Source organism: Rattus rattus, chromosome 11 (assembly GCF_011064425.1).
Source record: "Rattus rattus isolate New Zealand chromosome 11, Rrattus_CSIRO_v1, whole genome shotgun sequence".
In the NCBI taxonomy this organism is placed as follows: domain Eukaryota; kingdom Metazoa; phylum Chordata; class Mammalia; order Rodentia; family Muridae; genus Rattus; species Rattus rattus.
The window spans coordinates 71,432,824-71,456,998 of NC_046164.1; the positions used below are offsets into that span (position 1 = coordinate 71,432,824).

The window sequence follows — 24,175 nt, forward strand, 5'->3', positions numbered from 1 at the left end:
TATTGGATTTTGTCAAAGGTGTTTTCTGCATCTATTGAGATAATCATGTGATTTTTTTTGTCTTTAAGTAGACACTAACAAAACTTCATGTGCATGAACAGAAACCTCCGAGGTTGAGGCCAGGGCGTTAAGAGACCACCAAAATAATACAGGCTAATGCTGCTGCCCTTAGCTGCTTAACAGAACCTGAAGGTAAGACCTTCCTGCTGAAGATGACAACAGCTATCTTCATATGATGATGAGGAAGTGACCTCTGGAGAGGGCAGGGGGGGTAGGAATGATGTGAACACAGTACTCTCATGCAGACGTCTCAAAAAAGCAAAAGAAACGAAGACAGCCAGTGACGGCACAGAGCCCTCAGGAACCACTGGTGAGTGTAAATGGTGCCACCATTCGACAGTTTAGTTCATAGAGAGAAGTTACTATATGCATCAGTGATTAGCAAAACCAGTAATCGGCACAAAAACTCAAGCACAGGTATTCACAGCAGCCCTAAGGTAGGAACAGACCAAACATCAATAATGGACCCATGGACACAGGCCTTGGTGGCGCCTTTAGTCCCAGGACTCGGGAGGCAGAGGCAACCTGTGCACAATCACTTGGTTTTTCGTTTTTTGTTTTTTGTTTTTTTTTTTTTTTTTTTCTTTTTTTTCGGAGCTGGGGACCGAACTCAGGGCCTTGCGCTTGGTAGGCAAGCGCTCTACCACTGAGCTAAATCCCCAACCAACCACTTGGTTTTTTATGGGTGGTGTGGAGCCAATCAGTCCTCATAACTGCATGGCAAGTGCTTTATCTGCGGAGCGGGTCCCCTCGTCCTCTGCTGTGATTTTTATGTGCAATACACAGGAATGAAGCATTGGTATTACAATACGGAAGAATCTTAAAACAGAGGCAAAGAAGCCAGCAACAAAAGGCCACATTCAGCCAGGAGTGGTGGCACATGGCCTTAATCTCAGTACTGAAGAGGCAGAGGCAAGAGGATCTCTGTGAGTTGGAGACCAGCTGGCATTGCCACATCTCAACAAAACAAAACAAAAACAAAAACCACAGACCCAATTATTCCAAAAAACACAAACATGGAGATAGAAAGTGGACTTAGAGGTGGCTGGGCAGTTTGTCTGAGGATAATAAAGCCCTGGAAGCAGATGGTGTCATTGGTCAAGCTCTGTGCATAAAGTAGGGGGACTGCATAACATGTGAGTTAGGGTCCAACAGAGCCAGTCCAGAGTTTTATCAGGAGGTGGACATTTGTATTAAATAGCGTATGCATGAAAGAGCAGATTCCTGAAGGCATTACAAAGTACATAGCACCACTAGGGACACACACACTGCTCGAGCGCTGACCTGCAACCAGATGAGTGGCCGCCCCTATCTGACTCCAATGCGGGTTCACCATCCCGAAGGGGTTCCTCCCACCCCCAGAAAGAACTTACAACTTGGACTAGGTTAGCTGTTTGTTTGTTTGTTTGTTTGTTTGTTTGTTTGAGACAGGGTTTCTCTGTGTAGCCCTGGCTGTCCTGGAACTCACTCTGTAGACCAGGCTGGCCTCAAACTCACAGAGACCCGCCTGCCTTGCCTTCTGAGTGCTGGCATTAAGAAGCCACCGCCATGCCTGGCAACTAGGTTAGCTTTCAGCTCGTGTTGCTCTTCCTGTGCTGCCTCCTAGGAGTGAGGATTACAGGTGTGCATCTCCTCATCTGGCTTTTTGTTCTTGTTTTTCAAGCAGTCTTGCTCTGTAATTCATACTGGCCTAGGACTCAGTCCTGTTTATGTCTTCCAAGTGCTGGAATTATAGGTGCGGTACCACATGTGTGGTTAAAATAGTTGGGACTCAAACCCTGGCCTCCCCTGGCCTCCTGCAGAGTATTTAATGCATCCTTCCCTTGTTACACACAGATAAAAAAGCTCTAATTCTACTCAGACTTAAGCCTGCCCTTCTTCCTATCCCAGTGAGCTCTGAAAGGGAAGGAAGGAGCTGATGGCCAGAGGGGACCATGCGCATTCGGCACACCCACACCCTTTTACTTCAGTGCATAATTAAATTGGTTTGCAAACTTCTCGTGCTTCTTCTGGTCCATCTGGTTCATGGCAGCAACTACTCTCTGCACGGCTCCCCTGTGGAGAGAGCACAGTGATGTGACTAAGGACCTGACAGGACTCTGGGGTCCTAGGCTGGCTTGCTGCCTCTGGACCTCATAAAGCTTGGTGGGACTTCTGTAAGGTAGTGTTCAGACAGCAGGGGTCACCAGTCTGCTACCCACCACAAGTCTTGGCTACGTCTCCTTGCAGCTGAAGGCAGTTCCAAGAACCCATGCTTGCTAATCCCAGGCTGCACGCTAGGGCGAAGGCACAATTGAACATGGGTTGCAGGTACAGAGGTAAAGGCCTCCAGAAAGGGCTGTAGGAAATCGCAGGAGGCCCATGTGGACTAGCCTCCACCCCAACCCAAGGCTGACCACCAAGGAGCTTACTAACCAGTGCTACGATAAAGTATCTGGCCCCAGCCGTGCCCAACACCACGCCTGCCTTTTCTGAGTCACTCCTACAGACGGCATAGCACTAACCCAGCATGGCACAGCAAAGCCAGCACTTGGCCTCTGAGGGCCACTTTACTGTAACCAGCTCTACGTACAGAGAGGTGGCTGTGGACTCCGACTCAGCTGCAGCTCTGTTCCCATTCAGCTCTTGGCATGGCCTGTCACTGCTCAGGGCTTGGGGTCACTTGCGACAGCTGATCTTGGTTATTACTTTGACTAATACAGTCACCAGAAGCTCCCAGCAACTCAACGGCTCTTCCCCAACACATCCTAGACCAAAGCCTGAGGCCTTGGGCCAGTGAGTAGCTCTTACTTGGCAAAGACCTTCTTCTCAAGGCGGGCCCGGGCAGTGTTGGCACGTTCTCGAAGGTCGGTGAGGTTGGGGTGCTTCTTCTTTTTACCTTTGCCCTTCTTGCTATACTTGGATGAACCGAGGTCCACCCCTGTGGCTGCCTCCACGTCCTTCATAAACTCAGGGTCCTGCCAATCTGAGCACAACTTCAGAATTTCAAAATATGTCTGGCATGAGCCAGGGGTGCCCCTTGTGGGTTTCTTCTGGATGTAGGGCTGGAGCCTGCTGCTGCAGGCCCTGGCGCCATTGTCTGAGAGGGTCTGTGCTGAGTGCCATGGCCACCTTGGGACGCGATCCCCCCAGAGACATCTCTTCCCTTATTCCCTGTTCTGTCTGGTGTGCTTGCTTCTCCCTCAGTGGACATGCCCCTCTCCCAGGCCTATGGGTGAGCCAGGAGGAATCCTTCTGTCACTGACTCCCCCAGTATCCCAAGGGTGCCCTCCACTTGAACAGGCTGGAAGGATCCGGGCAGGCCTACCCCACAGCCACTACTCCTACATTCCTGACCATTCAGGTAGGCAGTACTCAGGCCTTTGGCCATGGAGTCAGTGTCTACAGGCCACTTCCCTATCAGTCAGGCCAACTGTGCTGCCTTCAGACATAACTGGAAGCTAACTGGCATGTGAAGCAAGGGTATCCAGAGGTGAGATGCATGGCAGGCTACAGATGGGTTCTCTGGTTCATAGGAAGTGTGATTATGGGCCTCCTAGTGCACCTGTAAGCTGGTCACTGCCTGTTGTAGCCACAAGGGTCTGTGGAAAGAGGGGACCTGAACAGTACCTGACCCACTGAGCAGCCTCATCTGATCAGGGCGTGATCACTGCTCACGTGTAGGGCTGCTGGGATTGTAAATAAGCACCAGGCCCTTCTGGGAGTCAGCGTCCAGGACTCCTGAGTTCCCTCCTTAGTCTCTGCTGGCTCACCTCCACAGGCTCCCCTAAGCTCCATTAGGCGTGACACTGGTCCAGCCTGGCTTGGGAAAGTCAGTCTAGTGAATCAGATAAAGGCAAAGTAAACCTAACTCTTCAGGCCTATGGGTGAGCCTAGCAGGCCTAGCCTGGCATTCCTTACTACAAGGGCATCCACATGCCAAAGAGGTCCCATGGGCTGGGGCAGAGTGGACAGGGAATGGTGCCTGGAAACGGGGTGGCAGCAAAGCCAGACTGTGAGAGGGGCATGTCCACTGAGGGAGAAGCAAGCACACCAGACAGACAGATGGCATGGCCTCTCCAAGCTGATTTTTTTTGAAGTGAAGGAACTCAGGACTGCACGATTCAGATACAGGGACGATTAATCCAAGATTAAGGAAAACTGTCTAAACAGTTTATCTCCCAGTAATAAGAAGGCGTCACAGTTTAGGAACCTGGTGAATGGAGCAATTGTTTAAACACAACGAAAAAATGCTGGCATCCAGTGGAGATGGAATGAGCACCTCAGGAAAATGAAGGAGCAATTTAAAAGCCTTTGAAGAAAATCAATAGATGCTGGGGCTGTGCGGCCTTCCTGGGCGCTGAAGGGCCCTGGAGCACCGTGTGCATTGTCACCGAGGTTAGCACCAGGGAAAAGAAAATTGCCCTGTGTGCGAGGGAGGCGGGATCAATACTGCAGTTAGTAAAGAGATGCTATTTCACATCTGACTGGCCAGCACCGGGCTTGGCCCGTGGCCTGATACCTGTTTGTTAACAAGCCACCGAGGGCTGGAAAACTAGATACTCTGCAGGGTTGACACAAAAATAGGCACTTAATTTGCTCATGAGTGTGAGCCACCAGGGAAGGCTTCTCCCGCAGATGAACAGGTCAGGCCCTCCCCACCGCTCTACGACCCAGACAAGTATCTGGACACAGCTGAATCAGGTATTTGTGCCGTATAACCACAGGGCAAGAAGCTGTGAAGGGGCCTGCAGACGTGTCCCCTTCACAGAAGGGCCCTCTACGGGCTGACAACAGCCCCCAGGATGGGTGTAAAACCAGACTGAGTCTGAGCCCCCATGGAGGTGTTGGGGGGAGCGGGGGCAGGGTGAGTCGAGTCGGCAGGCGAGACCACCTAGGCGCTAAGCACGAGAGCTGGGTCAGGAGAGACAGCCTGCTGCAATCCCATCATCTGCTCGGGAAGCAGGGGTAAGACCAGAACCTCAGCGGCTGAGTGCTACCTACCATAGGGAAGGCTCTGGGTTAGTCCCTTAGTGCGGATGTTGACATGGTAGTGTATGGAGTCAGGAGTATCCACATTCCTGTGGTGAGCCTCAAATACCTCACGAGCCACGTGTACCCAACCTTGCCCACGGAGCCTCCAACTTGCTTCTCAGTTACAAACAGAACTGGCAACTCGGTGACCAGGGCGATGCCTGCAGTCCCTCTCCTGCTCCCACACACCTACCTGGATGAGCCCGTTGCTGCTGAAGCTGCTGCCTCTGTTCACGGGCTCTGTCTTCTGGGTTGAGAGGCTGCCCCTTGTCATCTCTGGGGATGACCTTCCCATGGAACGGGCACTATACAAAAAGCACAGAGCAGCTGATGGCCAGGAGATCGCACAAATAGCTCTAGGGGAGGGTGGTACAGCCAAGTCCCCTAATCATGTGCCCTCCCCACAGAGGGGGAGATCTGGGGAGAGACAGCATCAGGAGTCTAAGAACTGGTCTGTGTATCCAAAGCAGTCTCTCTCTGTTCTGCTACCTTTGGTATGCACGCATGTACTTCCCCAACCTTGTGTGTCAGCCCTTCTGCTCTAGCTGCAGAAGAGTGGTCTGGCTACTGTAGATGGTCTCTCAGTCAGTGTCAGGGCTCAGGACAAACAACTCCACACAGTCCCCTGATGGTCACTGGCTAAGCACTTATGACACTGCTTATAAACCTTCCTCTACAGGGCTCTTCAGAACACAAACGTCCCTGGGCTAGAATGGAGGCAAAGAGGGCCAGCATTTCCCAGGCCACTAGTTGTGGTCCAGCCTCTCCCCGGGTAGGCACAGCTTTATGTCCATGCCCTTGCCTACCGGCCTTACCTTCAGCCGATCCTGGCGCTCGCAGAGCCTGCCATTAGGCCTGAGGGCCCGGCACTTGTGCTGCACAGGCTCGAATTTCCCAGAAAAGGTAATGTGTCGGCTATGGAGCATCTCAGAAACATGGGCACTGTCCACCTCTTCCTCTACCTCATGGGGTTTCCAGAAGCGGTGTTGAGAGTCGGATCTGCAAGGAGCACCAGAGATCCTCAAGGCAGCTACTCCAGACCAGAAGAAGGGGGCTGACCCAATCCCAGTGCACCCCAATTAACTCTCAATCCTAGGGAGAGTACTTGCCCCTGGTGGCCTTGAGGCCTTCCTAGACTAGAGAACATGACCACTACAACTGGGTTCAAATCCTGATGCTCACGAACCAGCCAAAGATAGTGGGTATAACTGCTAGCCTAAGGCTAGATTCCTGTCACAAAGCAGGGCAGCAGCTCCAGGGTCTGGAGGCCATGGCTTTGAAGTAATGTGAGTCCATGTCAAGGGTCTCTTTGCCCCTGAGTGGGTGAATACAGGCTCTGACGTGGACAAGGTACCAATGCAGCAGAGGAAGAAGCATGTGTAAATTCAAACCCAGTCTTCACTCAGTGTTAAGGGCACCAAAGGATGGAGTTTTGGCCACCACCAAACCTTGTTTCCTCTTTTTTTCCTGACAGTGCTCGGGACTGAACTTAGGCCCTCGTGTATGCCCTATACCAGTGAGCTCCAGCCAGTCAGTCCATCACCAGACCTTATGAGGGCCACTTTTCCCTGAATGCCACTCTGTGGCAAAGGCTCGACCTTCTGACCCAACAGCACACAGCAGGTTCTTTGGGCTCTGCGCATGGTGCCGCTGCCTCACGAGCTGGCAGGGCTGCGAGGATCCTGACTAGTCTTGGCTGTAGCTGGGTGAAACAGCACAGGCCAGGGAACTGAAACGGCATCAACAATACAGGCTGGCTATGGCGTGAACTCAGGGAAGTCTCTCAGAACCAGCCTAGCTGCACCAAGAGTTAACAGCACGGAGCCTCAGGGCAAAGCCCTGAACCAGGACTCTCACATGGAGGCCTGGCTCCCGTCCTTAGGCTTCTCGAGGTCCCAATCCCTGCCTTATAAGCTTAGCCCGAGGGTCACACGTCATTAGCTCCACTGCTCTCAGACTCCAATGCTGGCTCCTAAGTGCAGTGCCAGCAAATGCAGCCTGGGCTCTTCCAGCCACCCACCTCCCTCCTCCTTGTAGGTAAGTTCTCACCTGTACGCCTAGATGTGTCTTTCTCCCTCTACCTTCCGCTAGCTATCTGCAGCCTGGCTATCTGTGCTGGGGTAGTCCCACTCAGAAGGCTCTTGGGGAACAAGAATCCAGCTTCTGACCCAGTTCACCCTGAGCCCATCTGCCTCCAGCATCTTGAGGAGCCACACTTGTCAGGAGGGTCTCGGAACTGAGCTTGCTCCTACAGCTACTCCCTCACCTGAGTCACAGATAACCTCCGTGGGTATTCCTGAAGAAGCGATAGTAAGGCTCAAGTCCCAGCGTCCTACAGGCCACAGAATAAGGCCAGGCTGTGCTTTGAGCCCTAGGACCAGATACCTGAGACTCACTTAAGAATCTTCCCAGCTGTTAGCTGCTCCTGGCCCCAGTAGCACAGGTCCACTCCGAAGGGCACCATGGGTGCTCGGGCTCGCTCCGCTTGCTTCTGGGCTTCCTCTGGCCCCAGAGGTCCCCTGAAAACAGAGCAGCACATGTGGGCCGCCCACCCCTGTGGCTATTTGCCTTTCCCTCCCACATCCCAGTGCAGGCCAGAAGCCTGGGTCAGCATTAATGTCCTGTTGGGCCTGAGCTGACGGGCTGGCTGCTGCTGTCCAGCAAACGAGCTGGCCCTGCGAGCACTGGCTCTGATCTGTGATGTGAACCTGCTTGAAGTCACCTGGAATTTCCTGTGAGAATATGGCATGGCCGCAGGGCCTCCAGAGGACTGCTACAGGTCCAGCTGAGCACCATGCCCCACATTGGCAGGTGCTAGCTGGCTAGGCCACACACATTCCAGGATACCTCTCAAAGGAGCGTTCCTGGGCAACCTGTTCAGCCCAGCCAGTGCTTCAGACAGGTGGTGGCAGTATAGGCTGTGGGCCCAGTAACATGGGACATCTAGAATCACCTGGTAGGGGAGGAGGAGGGAGATGACAAGCAGTCCTGGAGCCGCAACATCTGGGCAGCTGCAGAGGTGGGGTCTGAGGCCTCCTCTTCCCTTCTCCTCCTGGTCCTCTCCTGTACGCTACATACAGCTGTACGTTTCTCCAGAGTCTTCAGGGGGGCCTTTGGCTCCAGCCCTGAAACAACACATGTCTAACATCATTCTGTAAATCAGGACTTGGTGAGCACCATGTGGTCAGGCCTCAGCTCTAACATCGCTCTGTAACCCAGGGAAGGCTGGGGGAGCACCATGTGGTCAGGTCTCAGCTCTAACATCGCTCTGTAACCCAGGGAAGGCTGGGGGAGCACCATGTGGTCAGGCCTCAGCTCTAACATCGCTCTGTAACCCAGGGAAGACTGGGGGAGCAGCATGTGGTCAGGTCTCAGCTCTAACATCGCTCTGTAACCCAGGGAAGGCTGGGGGAGCACCATGTGGTCAGGTCTCAGCTCTAACATCGCTCTGGTCAGGCCTCAGCTCTAACATCGCTCTGTAACCCAGGGAAGACTGGGGGAGCAGCATGTGGTCAGGTCTCAGCTCTAACATCGCTCTGTAACCCAGGGAAGGCTGGGGGAGCACCATGTGGTCAGGTCTCAGCTCTAACATCGCTCTGTTAACCCAGGGAAGGCTGGGGGAGCACCATGTGGTCAGGGCTCTAACATCGCTGGGGGTTAACCCAGGGAAGCCTGGGGGAGCACCATGTGGTCAGGTCTCAGCTCTAACATCGCTCTGTAACCCAGGGAAGGCTGGGGGAGCACCATGTGGTCAGGTCTCAGCTCTAACATCGCTCTGTTAACCCAGGGAAGGCTGGGGGAGCACCATGTGGTCAGGTCTCAGCTCTAACATCGCTCTGTAACCCAGGGAAGACTGGGGGAGCAGCATGTGGTCAGGTCTCAGAGGCATCCATGCATGAAAGCACTTACTCCTGCAATAGCACAAGAGACGCCTGTCATTGCAGCTTGTCAGATAGAGGGAACATTCTTAAGTAAGGCACAGGGCAAGGACTGCGGTGGCCCTAGTCTACAGGGACTGTTACCAAGAGCCTACCCAAAGTTGTTCACAGTACAGGCTGATGACACTATCATCTCTGCCCATAGTTTCCCACAGTGAGAGGCTGGATGTCTGTGTAATACCTGCCATGCCAAAGAGAGGCTATCTTCCCCTTGACAGGGGCCCTTTCCTCACTGAGCAGGGAACAAAGCAACCCAGCCTTTATATGAAGGTGACAATTCAAGTTGAGTGGTTCTTCTCCCCTGTGCTGTCCTCAGAAGAAACACCCACCATGACAGTCCCCAACTGCTGCCCAAAACTTCAAAAGCCACAAGGGTGGCTACAGCTAGGCCTGGGTCATGTGGCTGCAGTATGTTTTCTGTGACTGTGGGGCAGACGTCAGGCCCCTGACCATAGGATGCCATCCTGAAATATCTACCCCTCTTCCTACCAGCTAGAGGAGGTTATGATGCTGACACCAGGATTTCTATGGGACATGGCAGATGACACCAATCTTAGCCCAGCGTTCACTCTCACATTCCAAAGGCAGAATCCTGCCACTTTGCTCCTGCCCACTTCTGGGTCTGGCTTGTTGTATACAGGGCCACTGTCAGAACTGGGACTCCAGAGGCACCGTCCACTTGTTACCCGGCTTCTCTGAGACTGGGTAGACTCCACAGCTGAGATAGGGCAAGAGGGGAAACCAGCGGGGAGGAGAGCACAGCAGTGCTGTGAATACACTGCACAGCACCATTCTGGCAGTCAGAAGGGAAAAGGCTGTGAAAGACATCTTCTATCAGAGTTGAGGAGCAGGGGTGCTGGAGAGATGGTCCAGCACTTAAGAGCGATAGCTGCTCTTTCAGAGGACCCAGGTTCAGTTCCCAGTACTTCCTGGTAGCTTACAACTGCCTGATTCCAGGCCCTTCTTCTGGCCTCCTCAGGCACTAGGCACACACATGGTGGACAAACATACAAGCTGGCAAAACACCCGTCACATAAAATAAAAATTAAAGAAAAGGTGAGATCAGGAAACGCTGCAGAGGAACAGTTACTTGCTGGGTGCCTGCAGGGCAGAGGGACCAGTGTAGGGCATACGAGCGAGACTGCACAGCGCAGCGATGTGCAGGGCAGACACAGGTCCTGGGGTTCTTCTGTCTGGAATTCCAGAGAAAAGAAAATGCAAACGGAACATAGGAGACAGTTGAAAAAACTCTTCAGTGCTCCTGCCTGCCAGAGGAGGTGAAGAAGGGGCAGATATGTTGGAAAGAGGAGGTCAGATAACATTAACAATAACAATAACAAAGAGGAAGGCGCAGAGGTGAGCATCCCAGTGGCAGCCGCACTTCTAACCAAGAAGCAGGTTCAGGGCCTAGAGGCAAAGCCATCTAGAAAGGCACAGGGAAGGGCTGGGGATGTACCTAGTGTGTGTAAGGCTGTGTGTCCTCGCCTCAGTACCACAAAGGAGAAAAGGAAAAAGAGAAGGGTTGGGGATTTAGCTCAGTGGTAGAGCGCTTGCCTAGGGAAGCGCAAGGCCCTGGGTTCGGTCCCAGCTCCAAAAAAAAAAAAAAAAAAAAAAAAAAGAGAGCGATAGGAAGATGCACCGAGCTCACAGCTGAACACCCAGCTGAGCTGTCGTGCCCACCACAGGTACAGAGGGAGTCTTATGGACAAGAGACCTCACAAGAACCACCCCTTGCAGTTCTATCCTTAGCACAGGTGATCCATCAAGAAAAAGAAAATCTAAACCACAGTGCACAGGACAACAACGAGTAAATGACGTTTGACATTAGAACATTAACTCAGTGGGTGTGAGGGTGGTCCACTGCCATGGAGGTAGGATAAGAGAGTCCTGATCACCTGTCTTTTGTCAAACAAACTAATAAATCTATGAGCAGATGGACTGAGAAAGTCAGATATGTTTAGCAAATAAACATCTATTGAGAGGCTAAAATAAAAAAGTTAAGAAACAATCAAAAGACATCTGAAGAAACAGGTTAATACCAGGAAAGTAGGTAAGTTTAAAAATAGTATAAAGAATACAGGAGGGTGTGACAAATGTGGACGGAACCTCGCCTAATAGTCAAAGTACAAGGTGGACCTCACTTGTCGTCCAGGAGGACACTTGGGGCACTCAGGCAGGAGATTCTCGAGGCCAAGGCCAGTCTGGGTTACAAAGTAAGATCCTAAATCAAGCTTTAAAATGCTAAGCTAAGTTTGTGCATTACTATTTAGACTCAAGATCAATGAGTGTTTTAGGCATGTGATATAGTTACGTGAGTCTAGTACCCAGAAGGCCTGAGGAAGGAGGATTTCAAGTTGAAGTCTGTGCAACAAAGAGACACCCATCAAGGAAGGCCAATGCACTCTACCTGAGGCCTTGGGATGGCAAAGCCTACAGCTCTGAAAGGCCACAGCCTAAGTCATTAGGAGTTCTAGGCTCATCATGGACTCGCTGTAGCCAAGGTCAGCCTGACATGGCACAGAAAGGACCAGCTGCTCTTTGAGGCTTCCGGGGCCCTGAAGGCAATGGGACAAATCTGCTTGGCTGCTTGCTTTTCTACAAGTCTTACTGGTCCTAGACATAGCCATTTATCTGTGCTTTACTGGTGTTACTTTCAGGGTGGCTATGAGACACCTGATGCAGCCCAGAAAGCCAAAATATTTATTGTTCTGTAGTCTATATGGAACACTTGTCTCTGCTTTCAATCACCCTGAGCATAAGTAACGGCCCCTGACTTTTGGATCCTCATGGGTGGGGAACAGAGGATGATAGCAGGGCCACTTTGAGAGGGTAGTGGAGTCACAGACAGCTACCTCCAGGCTCTGGAGTTCTGTAGTCCTAAGGTTTGGCCACACTGTGTATCAGAAGATACCAGGCTGCCCCTCCTCTGGTCTAAGTGTAAAAACAGTGTCCCATGTTAGGCAGTGGTGGCTCATAACTTTAGTCCTAGTACTTGGCAGCAGAGGCAGGTGGATCTCTGAGTTCTAGGCTAGCCTGGGCTACAGAGTTAGTTCCAGGACAGCCACGGATAGATACACAGAGAAACCCTGCCTTGAAGAAACAAAGACAACAACAAACAAACAAACAAACAAACAACAATCAACAACAAAAACCAGTGTCCCAGGTTTCGGTGGCAAACATATGACCCCCAGTGTCTATGTTACTGGCAATATGGAAGCCAGCAGGTTAGCCGAGCCCTGCATACATGCATACACAGCAGGGAGGCAAGGCTGGTAAGTGAACAATGTGACATTTAGATAGATACAATCGCAGCCAAAAGATCAATATGAGAATTCCTAAGAGTTACAAGAATGAAATATATTTTTCATTGATTTGTTGTTTTAAACCATTAAGAAGATGGGTAAGCGTGTTAGAGCAGGGTAAACACTCAGGGCACTGAACACACCACTGTTTTCACACCGTCATAGAAAATCAATCTCACTGACATATTTTCAAAGTTAAAACCCAAAAAGCAGAGCACACTCCTCAGGCCGGAGGGTGCATGACCCTGAAAGAATGAGACATTACCCTGATGACCACCATGGCCCTGCTGCCTTGCAGGGCCTGACTCTAGTAGTCCCCTGGCCAAAATTTACTCCCACGGTTGCTTTTAGAAAGAGTCATAAAAATGTCCAAAGCTCCTTTTTTTGTTTAAATTGGCCAAGTGGCACCTATTTGCCTGAAGCACTAAAGCAGACAGTGCGGGAGAGATGGATCGATAGGAGGAAATGGAGAGGCTGGGGCTCCGCACAAAGTTAGGCGGCCGCGCGCTGACACTATTGATTTTACCTAGTTCAGCTGGCCTTGTAATTAAAATGTAAATTTGAGAAAGAGATTATGTCCTGACAGAAATGGTAGGATTAAGGGGAAGATAAAAGTCCCTCAGTGAAAATTCAGAGAAAGAAATGAGAAAGAAAAAAGAGCCTGATTTCCTCAGCCGTGTGGATTTAGACTGAGTCTAACACTTCAGATTCGCCTGTGTTTAATTGGAAAAACAGTGATGGACTATAAACTAGCATTATGAACTGAACTCACTGCACGCTGTCTGTCTGTCTGTCTGTCTGTCTGTCTGTCTGTCTGTCGTCTGTCTGTCTGCCTGCCCGCCCGGAGCCTCCAGCCTCGACTGCTGCTCTCAAGGGAGTCTCCATTTGGTATAATGATGAAGGATTCCCACCTTCTTTCTATCCGCGCCACAGGTCCTGCCCATGGGCCAGTGTCCCTCCTGCCCCAGCCCCTCCTGTGAACACTCCAGGAATTCTAGGTGTTGATATGTTGCTGGCCTCAAGGGCTCACCAAACCCTCCTTGGTTCCTGTGGCCCTCAGCCCAGTGGTGGCACCAACAGCCAGATTGTATGTACTTAATGTGGGGTCTCCCTGTACGCCCTGCCAACCCTCCCAGACTGCTAGGTTCTCTATTTGATGCCATTTGGAAAATACCAAAGAGCAGCTGGTTCAGTCCATACCGGCCCCCACTGCCTTCTAGGTTTAAAACAGATGCCTAGAGCCCTCCAAGAGAGGGCTACACTCCAGACAATGGAGCAAGCCAGCAATGTCTCCGCTCTCTGTTAGGCTGAGATGAGGCCCCTTAGCAGCTTAGTGTATGTGGAAGGCTCTGAAGACAGTGACACAGGATGATGGGCACTGGTGCAGGAGTTATGGACTACGTAGTTATTGCTCCTGTGTAATAAACGGCCCGACATGCAGTAGTGGGACCTGCAGCCTTCTATTGAAAAGCATGGACTAGTCTACATGAGGAACAGGTAGCAGGGCAGCACGGCTCTGTGGTGGGGCCTGACGCAGGCTGGGATGACCACAAGTAGATGTGAGTTGTAACTGCCAAACCAGAGCCACTTGTGACTTCCCTGTGTAGCCTTACAGCAGGTTGCTCATGGGGTGTCCCAGAGAGTGTCCCAGCAAGTGTGGAGGGAGACGCTTCACAGTGCTTTTATGGCTCAGTTTCTTTTGCTGGACTCAAAAGGCCAACAGGCAGAAGCCGTCTAGACACGGGCAGACATAGGGCTATCTCTGATGAGGAGAGGAGGGATTTGCTCTAGCCATCTCTATTTCCACTGGTGGCTGGAAAGGGTTTCACTGTGTGTTCCTATCTTCCAGGTGACATTAAGCAAGCATCTGTGAACACTGTCCTCACTGGCACTGTCACTAGCCATTCCCAAGCCATGGGCCAAAGGCATCCTAGGATGAAAGGAATCTGCTTTGTTCTTTGAGGATAATCCCTGGTGTTGGCTTGTCGCTGCCTGATAGAACTTGTAGCTGCTCAAAACCTGTGCAGAGTCAGACTTACCATGTCTTCTGGAAGGAAATGGAACATCAGAACAGGGTGCAAAGGCCCAAGCTAGAAAATTCTGGTGCAATCATGATCCCTGAATCAGTGCTGGCTCCCAGGATGCCCTGGAGACTCCAAGAGCCAAAGTCAGTCCCCAGCTTAAAACCAAAAGTGTGGCTTCCAAGGAGGGCAAAAGGAAGAACCCAGGTACACAGGTAGGTGCTAGCCACACTGCCTGGACCCTGAGAAGTATCCCTGCCTCACCTGCCCTCACTGCCCTTATTTCAGTATGGTGGCCTCAGATACCACCACAGCCACACCAGCACCTTGCTAGACAAGGACCTCATCCAGGCAAGGGTAAAGACATAGGAGGCAAAGACCATCCTGGGCACAGGAGGACGGCCATGTCACCCCATGTATACCTGAAGCACTTGCTGGTGTTGGCCATGACGTATCTCCTACCAGGTAGAAAGGTAAGCTGGGCGACAATAAAATCCACCTCGGGTGGAGACTGGTGCTTGGAGAAGCATGTGAGTAGAGGTTTGGAGGGTCGTGGGGTGAGAAGCATGTGAGTAGAGGTCTGGAAGGTCGTGGGGTGAGAAGCATGTGAGTAGAGGTTTGGAGGGTCGTGGGGTGAGAAGCATGTGAGTAGAGGTTTGGAGGGTCGTGGGGTGAGAAGCATGTGAGTAGAGGTTTGGAAGGTCGTGGGGTTTGCAGGCTGAAGAGAGCATCATGAGGCGGGGGCCTAGAGAAACTCTACCAGTTTCAAAACGCAGCACGGCAGGCAACGCAGCACGGCAGGCTTGCCCACAAGCAGCAGGTGAGGTGATCGGGCATAAGAGGCCAGCTCTACTAGGCAGGGAGCTCGTCCCTGGGGCATCAGAATATTGGTGCTTCTGAAGAGTAGGCCAGACCAGGCCACTGTGCTCAGACAAGGGGCCACCAGTAGCCCTTGAGTGTGGGAGATTCCTCCTGACAATCACACACTCATTGGTTCCCCAGGAGGCAGCACTAGGCAAAGGACTGAGGACTAAGGGTGGGTCTGCCTAGGCTAATTTGGCTTGACACCTCTCCCTAATGGGTCATAGCTTTACACACAAGTCATCTTATCATCTAAATGCTCTTAACAGATTCAAATTACACCCCATAATGCCAGTGCAAATCCACTGTGTACTCCCCACAGACGCTAGATGACTTGTTTTTCCTTGCATCTTCGTGGCGTAAGTGGTGCCTCAGGTCACCTGAGGCTGTGACCTGGGTCCTGGATCCCCTCTAAGTCTACACTTTTTCTCTGGAGGGCACAAGCCTAGGGTACAGAGTGTGGCTCTTAGAGCCTTCTTGGCAAAGAGGAGGCTCCTCGATGGGAAGCGCCTGTCTGTCACAGTAGTGCTCTATGTGTGACAACTGCCTCTTGCTTGGGGCCCAGACAATCCTGTGTCAGAGGCCATGTCTGCCACCTCGCAGACACGAAGCCGGGATTCCTTTGTCACGCTATCTGCCTCTTCTCCACCCTGGTGTGGGCTCCGTGTGGGCAAAGGCATCCCCAGCAGACTGCATGCATCCCCGACCCCCAGCCAGAGCATCAAATGGCCCAGAAGGCCCTGTGTGATGTCCTGCCATGTCCTGGCCACAGGGTGACTCAGGGCACAAAGAGAAACTGTGCAAGTTAAATACAAGCAACAAATACTGACACAACAGCTGTACAAGGGAAGATGGCGGCTAACCTCCCTGGGTCAATGTCACCACCTAGAGGCATTGCCAGAGTGGAGCCTGTCCTTCCAGGACCCTTGATGCCCAGTCCCGCCTTTGTGGGCCCACAACTCACCATACTCAGCTCGTAGATGGTCGGGGATTCGAGGCTCGTAACCCTCCTTCTCTGGGACCTCCACGAAGTCCTGGTCCTCCTCCTCACTGTCCTCCAGTGCTTCTGTCTGTGGAAACATTCCCAGGTACATATAAGGTCACCAGCTCTCTCCAACGGCAGCTGTCCATGAACTGTGCACTGGTGTCACTTCCTACAGGGCTGTCTCCAGTTTAGGACTTCAGCAACACACGTTGATAGTCTTTAATTACAGGGTCTCTAAGGCTGTTCTTACTCTTAAGTCACGGTTCCTTTGCTTAGCTCCCACCTGGAGCCATTCCCTGACTACCACCGACCCTCCTGTGCCTGCTGCAGTGGGCACCACCAAGGACCTGCAGAGCTGGCTCAGCCCCACTAAGCAGGCAGCAGAGCTTGAATTAATGGTGCTGCCATCTTACCCACAGCTCTTCCATGCCCAAGTAGGCCAAGTTCATAGGTCCTAACGTTTGCCTCAGCTCAACCCAGGTAAGGAAGTAGGTATGTGGTGCCCCTTAGATTGTGGTGGCCCTTTGAGTTGTAACATCCCTTGAATTTTGGTGCCCTCTGCAGGTTTCAATATTCTTGCAGCTTCCAAAGCTGGGCATGGTGGTATACACCTTTAATCTCAGTGCATGTCCAAATATGAAATAAAGGGAAGAGATAAAGGGAAGATTCTGTCACAATAACAATCCACATAGCCCTGGTTAACCAGCAGGAGCTCTGTACTGAGTATCCATCAATGTCTGACAGTGCGCTCGGCTGTTGGGAGGCAGAGGCAGGTGGATCTCTGTGAGTTCGAGGAGGCCAGCTTGGTGTATGTAGCAAGTTCCTGACAGTTTCGTATTAGAGATAATAGAGAGACCCTGTTTCAAAAAGCCAATAGACAGGCAGACAGACAGAATAGATAGATAGAATAGACAGACAGACAGACAGACAGATGTGGCTTCAGGGTAGAATTGAGACAAGGAAGGACCCTGTCAAGTGAGTACTAACTTATGGAACCTTCATAGGATTATAAGAAAAACTTTGAAAAACTTAAGCATTAAATTTTAAAACCATTCCCAACAGCAACTTGAATTTACAGATGTTCCGCATTGTCCTGACCTCCCTGAAGGGGGAAAGGACATCTAAGGGGCAGCTTCTAGTCTCAGGACAGGCGCTCGAGCGCATCGGGAGCCAGGCCAAGCAAATGGAAGTCGTCACGAGGAGGGACCACAGTGCATCACCTACCTATGCCCTCGCTCAGCATGCTGCCCGCCCAGGGAGAGCCGGGCTCCCTTATGGGCTGCTGGAAGCATCAGCAGCCACATCTGGCTGTGCCTGCTGGCCCCGTGCCCCAGCCTGGGAGTCTGCTGCCCGGAGTGAGCATAATCAGATGCAAATGCACTCTGTTTTGGTGCAGCCCACAGTCGTGCATCTGGGAAGCACAGGAGACATTAATCATCGGAAACTGTAATTTTTGTTATCAGTCTAACACTGATCAAAAGGGAAGCCTGTCTCCACCGCTGACCTGTGAAACGTCCCAATTATACTCTTTGGAAATGACAGGGGCACTTAACTCCCGAGCTGAGCAAATGACGACGATCAATCACGTTTGAATAACAATGAGCCACGGACCTGAAAATTATTTTTGTATAGAATCTACCCAGGAATTTATGAAAGGTGGAAAGCAGCCCAAGGTTTTAGGGCATTACAGGCTCAGCTAGTGCAGTGCGTATCAAACACTAAACAGAATTTATGTGTTTTAATTTTCTAAAAGGTAGATGTGGGCTGGGTGCTACAATGCATAACATATAGTGCCAGGTTTTAAATATGGGGGTCATTTTCATAAAATATTATGCTTATTGCCCACACCCTTGAGTTTTGCTGCGGACTTTTTATCAAAATTTCATTCCCTAAAAGTACTCAACTGCTTAGGTAACTATTATAATTTTATCTTCTTCCTCCCCAGCTATAATCATTTCTTTTTAGACTAAATTTGAGGCTCCAGGTTCTTCCTTGTTCTTAAATTAGCACTGATAAAGGCCTCTGGAGTCTGCTCTTCTATCACATGTGTTAGCTTCGAAAAAGACCCAGGCTCTCTGGGGCCACAGAGGGAGCCGCCAGACACTCCTATCCCTCGCTTAGCAACTGTTCAAGCTGCAGCAGCTACAATGTAGAGATGCCACTGTTAGAACTCAAGTGAAACTACACTCAAGTTTTAATTCACATTTGGTAAATACTGAGATTGCAAATCCCTGGTGCCGAAGTTACCAAGGACAGCCGACAGATGAGCTACACCTGAGGGCCGGGAAATTACTCTGCTGTGGAGAAGTTCTGAGCCCTAGCTGTTGGGACTAGCTGTGGCCTGCTCAGGAGCCTGACCAGGAATATTGTGGTCACAAGGGGCAGTCCCTGGGAAGGTAACACGGCCTAGAGAGAAGGCTTTCGTGGAATGGTCTTGAATCACAGTTAGCTAGCCTCCACTCACTTACTTTGGAATCTAAATAACTAAGAGGTTGTGCCCACTGTGGAAGAACTTGTCTTTAAGGTCACAGGGAAGGTCGGACAGACGCCAGCATCCAGAGGGGTCCCCATGAAGTACCTAGATGCCGAGTCCTGGGAAAGCGCTCACATCTGGCTAAAAGGCATCAGGATTAGTGATGTCTTCAAAATGAGGCCAGACTTTTGAAATGTTCTCAAGAATGACTTACTTTTACCTCGGGTGAGGGCCAGGTTTCCTACTGTGGTGAAACCGCACAGAATGAGCTGTGAGGAACCCGGCAGGAAGGGCAGCCCTAATGAACCCTGCACAGGGACCACACACCAGCGCAGGCCGCCTTCCTCACCCAGACCTTCTCTGATGGGTGAAATCCTTGGGTGCCTTCCAGGGCTATGGCAGGTGGTCAGAAACCCTTCCAGCCAATCAGAAGACTTCTCCTAAGCTGGCCCCCAAGTGGGAGCTACAGACCCCTACGGAGGGCCAACTCGTCCACTCACAAGACAGAAGCAAGCTTTCGCCCACTGCTGTTGTGTGGTAGGGGTACTGCTGGTTTTATACAAATTGATTCTCACCCACAGTTAAAAGGATTTAGAAAAATGAGTCGTCATGATCATAATTAAACAAGCAATAAAACGGCTAAAATATACAACGCAATCAGCTTACAGAAGTGGGGTGGTGAGTGCTAATTATTTGCGAAGGAATGGGAAGAGCATCTCGACATCCAGAAAACCCATGGCCGCCAAGCCCACAGCCTAGAGATACAGCTGGAACCATTAAATAAATTTTGTGCGATCTAATTAACTTGGTGCGCAATCTCAATTACTTTTCACCCAAGAAATCACTTTTGTTCAGTTTTATGTGTGTCTATTTCCCTTTTAAAAAAAAATGATGTAAGGCCTCGTCAGACAAGTGAGTTCCAAACTGCATTTGTCTTTCAGCGGCTTGATGGCTATGCATTTAAAAACCCATTCTATCTTATAAACTAAAAATTAAACGTGCTCAGCTGTGATGGCCGTCATTGCAGCTGCTATTTATATGCTAATGCCCTCCCTGGAAGGCCGTGCAAATTGCCCGGCCAGGCCAATATCTCATGTGCATCTCGGCTGCCAGGGACGCACCTTCAGAGGACAGAGGGCGTTGTGGTGCTGACCACGTGATAACACAGGACAGGCACCTGGTGGCCAGAAGGGCCAGCACCGCGTCAAACCTGCCCAGATGCAAGCAGGGCACCAGAGCATACACTTAAGTCCAAAAAGCTATGCTGGAGCAAAATACCATTTTCAGGAGTGGCCATCTCTATAGAGACCACATTCACAGAGAGATCTCACAACAAACAGCACTGCAGGACACTCAGGGGCAGGCATTTCTCCTCCTCCCTCTCTCCGAACCTCCTCCTAAAACAGCCCACAAAAATCTGCCCTTGGGAATTCGGTCTGACCACGAACCCCAATGTCAGAGAACTTCCTCGAAGTGGGGCCCGAGAGCTGAGGCTAGCCTACTACCAAGTATGAGGCAAGAAACCTGGTGACATGTGCCTAGAAGTCCATTTCCAGGGCAAGGTTAAGGCTAAATTCGAGGCTAGATCCAAACAAGCAGCTAGCAAGTTGGCCAAGGGAGTCGCCTGCTGTCAATCAAATTGAGGGCTGGTAGCCTAGGTGGCCACAAGCCAGGTCCTCTGGGTTTCTGGTGCTTATAACGTACACACTCAAACCAGCCTGTTCTGGGAACCATATCTACACGCTCTAATGACAAGGCTGTGTGAGTGGTCAGAGGCAGGGAGTTATCATGGATGAGGTTATGTGCACTCCACACATGAACATCCGATGAAATGTGGAACCACTAATCATTACTCCCAAGAGTGTGCAGAGAAAGCCAACCACATAGGAGAGAAGTGTGTTCTCACTTGCTCGGGCCTACAACTAACAGTTTCCTCCTAGGGATTAGAACAGGTCCGTCCCTGGGCCTTGTTGCCATCTCAGGCGAGAGCAGGTGGGCAGCCTCTGAGGCCATGCTATGCTGTGTGGCCGGTTCCTCTTGCAGCCTTCCCACTGGGCGTCTGGGGCTTCAGGAGGGGCCAGGACCCACGTAAGTTCCTCTGGCCCGCTTTCTCAACTGCAAAATGGAGGAAGTCATCAGATGGGGCACCCCGAGAGTAAAGAGGTAACACGTGAGAAGGTGTTGAGAGCTAGCTCATTCTGGAAGACAAGTGATTGGGCTGGACCCAGGAGCCAGGGGAAACCAAGACTAGATCCACACAGTGGGGGTAGGAGGGTATGGGCTGGTGCAGAGGCTGCTGAGCTGTTTTCTGCCTCCTTGTAAGCTGACCTCATAAGAACTTGTGCTCAACCCCCTCCCAACTCTGCTGGTGGGTGCGTGCTTGGCCTTCAGTGTGATGGAGGGAGCACAGCCCTGAGGAGGCTGTTTACGGGCCCTGCTGCTGCACAAGGTCCGCAGGCTGATTTAGTTTCCCTGCCTTCCCCGGCTGTGCCTGACGGTTCAACATTTCATTCCTGGGTTTTCTGCTTCTGTCCTTTTCACCTACAAGAAGCAAAGCCTGCAGGGCCCAGGGAGCTTTCCTAACATCCTGCAGGAGAGGAGCTGGGCCCAGGCGAGCTCCCAGTAGAGCACCCACGGGCCTGGTAGTGAGACTGAAAGGCAGGCTGGGAGCACCCAACACAGAACACAAGCAAAGCTGCACCAAACAGATTGATTTCCACTGCTGTGCAAGGGTGAGGATGAGCCCATGGTGCCATCAGGGTGGCTGCCACACGGCCCATGAGCCTGGCTTGCACCAAGATGCATTTATAACCACATGAACAAGTAGGCCCACAGTCCAGGAAGGAAAGAATAGCTGCTGACAAGTCAGACATGCCGATGTCTGAAATCACTGCTCTGACCACCACTTGGTGGGAATTCGTATTTTGTTAATTACACAATACAAACCAACCAGGACCAGAGCCACATAATGAAAAGGCAGGCAATTTAAAAGTTTTCAAAGGATTTTTATCAGTTTAAATAATGAGGCCGCCACGGATTATTACAGCTCTTCTGTAACAGAGCAGGTGGAAACTAACTCTACCAAATGGCCCTGCACATTGATCGGGTCAAGATTTATCCCCAGCCTGCTCCAGACTGAGCTGAAGTGCGCACACTCTGTAAAGCAAATGCTTAGACATGTTTAAACTGGTTTAAGTATTTCTGAAGACAGACCGTCTGTGTCAAAAGGAAAGCAATACTGTACAGAAACAAATAGCAACATTCAAAGAGAACCGGGGCTGGACTCAGATGTCCGACCAGCACGGCCTGCACAGCCCAACCCTCCACAGACAGCCTGCACCCACCCAGTCCTAGCGGCTGTTTATGGCTGGTAGCGTTGTATTTGTTTCAATCTCACACGTTTGCTAGAAGTTCTGAAATGTTTAAATCATGCATTATTGAATTAGTGTTCCTTGCTCAGCCTGTTCTACATGAGGAGTTAACGATGCCCATCCGGTGCTAAATGGGGAAACACTAGGAAATGATTTAAACCCCCCGTAAATTTTATTTGGAAATTAGTGAACACCTCATCATGATTTCTAATTAAAACAGCTCTAATTAACATAGACATTCATTAGCCCTCTCCCTGCCCTTCCCCCACAAGACACCGTGGTGCAGCAGCCTTGCAAGGAGCTGCCCACCAGCTGCAGGAAGGGCGGGCGATGTGCAGATAGGCAGTTGCTGTATCTATTCTGGGAAGCACTGCTCACCTGAGCCTGGGCGCTGCCACTCACAGTCCCGGAGCCGCCAATCACTTCATCTACAGACAGCGACTCACTCGTTCTCCAGCTGCGGCAAGCAAAATCTCCAAGGACTTCAGAGCAGTGCCTTTCGTTAAAAATCAGTTTGTAGAGACAGGTCTAGGAAGTGTCCATTCTGCTGACAGCAGAGCTGAGAAATACCTGCCTTCCTACTGAAGGTAGGCATCATCAGTCCAGGGCTACCACCTTGTTAGGCCTGGGCAGCCCTACATACCCAAGGATGGCCTGGCTAGTGTGCTGACCTATGTGACCACCATGAGGGCCTGTCTTATCAGCAGGTCCTGCAGGCACAGAGGGAGTGGGTGATCCAGGGTTCAGCCGTGAGGGCTGCCATGTGTCTGCTGAGATGCATGAGGGGTGCATGTGCTAATCTGGCTAGTAGCCACTGGGTGCAACAAGGAGCAGCGGAAACAGGGCAGACCCTGGGCATCACATCAACCCGACTGCCCACTGTATACCACAGAAAGACGGTGTTTACAGTGTTACAGAGTGCTGGGCCTCAACTCCCATGTCTGTGTCTCACAGGAGTTAGGAAAGGGCAGCCAAAGTACTGACATAGTCATGCTACGACAGTGATGGCTTACCATGAGCCTAATACCCTTACACCACAAGAGAAATCTAGGACTGCAGCTGGGTTAGGACAGCGAGCAGGAGTCCGGGCGAGCTCCTTAGTCTGTTTGGTGTAATTCTAGGGGTTAAACCTACGGGCTCAAAGATGCTAAGCTGCACTCCACCACTGAGCTAAATTCCCAGGCCCCTTTGTATTTTGAAACAAGGGCTCACTAAATTGCTTAGGCAGCCCTTGAAATCACTATAACTAAGGCTGGTCTTGAAGTAATGGTCCTTCTCCTCAGCCTTTCAAATAATTAGAAAGGCAAGCTTTTACCTCCAGGTCCAGCTTCCACTCAGCTGCCTTGAATGCATGGCTGTTACCATACAGGTACAAGCCACAATATAGAAAAACGGAGCCTCTTCACCTGGGCTCTGGGGATGCAAGTCGCTGCCCATGAAGCTGGCTGAACTAAATGCTGAACCTTGACCCAGGAGGCTGCCTGTCTTCACCATCACCCATAAAGGCTCGTGCGTGTCCTGTAGGCCAGAAGAAGACTGCCCGGGCCTCCTCCGCAGTCAACCACTCAGCAGTCAGGAAATATGGAGATAAGAGATGGGAGTAAGCCAACAGCACACAGCAACCCCCACTATTATCCACCTGACAAAGCTGCAAGACAAGGAGAACGGCAGGCTGCTAGAGCTTTAGGCTTGGAGTCCTGCCAGCCCCAAGACTGCTGTTGGTCCCAGTAAGGAAATGCAGGCTAGCAATACCTAGGCCTCGCAAAACCCTCTGTGCTACCCGAGAGCATTCAAGGCTCTGTGGCCATTCCATGGAGTACTAGCTATCTAAGGATGTCCCTACACTGCCAAGGCCCACTAGCAAGGTGACTGTCCCACAGAATGTAGGACTGGTTTGACTGAGTTCTTCAGAAAGGAATTGGGGTACACAGCATAATAGTGAGGTGCCCTCACTTCACAGGCTGGTTGATAGGTCACGCTGAAAGGTAGCCTCATGTGGCACAGTCTTGGCCAACTGATCACTGATGACTGTGGACACTGAGTGTAGAGTTAAAACAAACTCTTCCTGACAGCTGCAATGAGGGCGGGAGCTGTCACTTTCCTCATGGCTACAGAAATGTTCTCCACTGTAAATATAGTGTTCAAAATTCA

General features: G+C 51.2%; 1 protein-coding gene across 2 annotated transcripts in view; it reads right to left on the reverse strand.

Annotated features, from left to right (window-relative positions):
- Positions 1 to 1,815: 1,815 nt before the first annotated feature.
- Positions 1,816 to 24,175, reverse strand: part of Uvssa (UV stimulated scaffold protein A) — a 36,657-nt gene continuing 14,297 nt past the window's right edge. Inside the window, exons 7-13 of one of the 2 annotated variants that reach the window (XM_032916688.1) lie at positions 16,160 to 16,265; positions 8,027 to 8,198; positions 7,470 to 7,592; positions 5,889 to 6,072; positions 5,267 to 5,378; positions 2,851 to 3,025; positions 1,816 to 2,110 (exon numbers count right to left, since the gene is read on the reverse strand). In XM_032916688.1, coding sequence (XP_032772579.1) covers positions 2,038 to 2,110; positions 2,851 to 3,025; positions 5,267 to 5,378; positions 5,889 to 6,072; positions 7,470 to 7,592; positions 8,027 to 8,198; positions 16,160 to 16,265 — 945 coding nt within the window. In that variant the 3' untranslated portion in view covers positions 1,816 to 2,037. Of the gene's footprint in view, positions 2,116 to 2,850; positions 3,026 to 5,266; positions 5,379 to 5,888; positions 6,073 to 7,469; positions 7,593 to 8,026; positions 8,199 to 16,159; positions 16,266 to 24,175 lie in introns of both variants that reach the window. The other variant, XM_032916687.1, reaches the window with a different exon arrangement.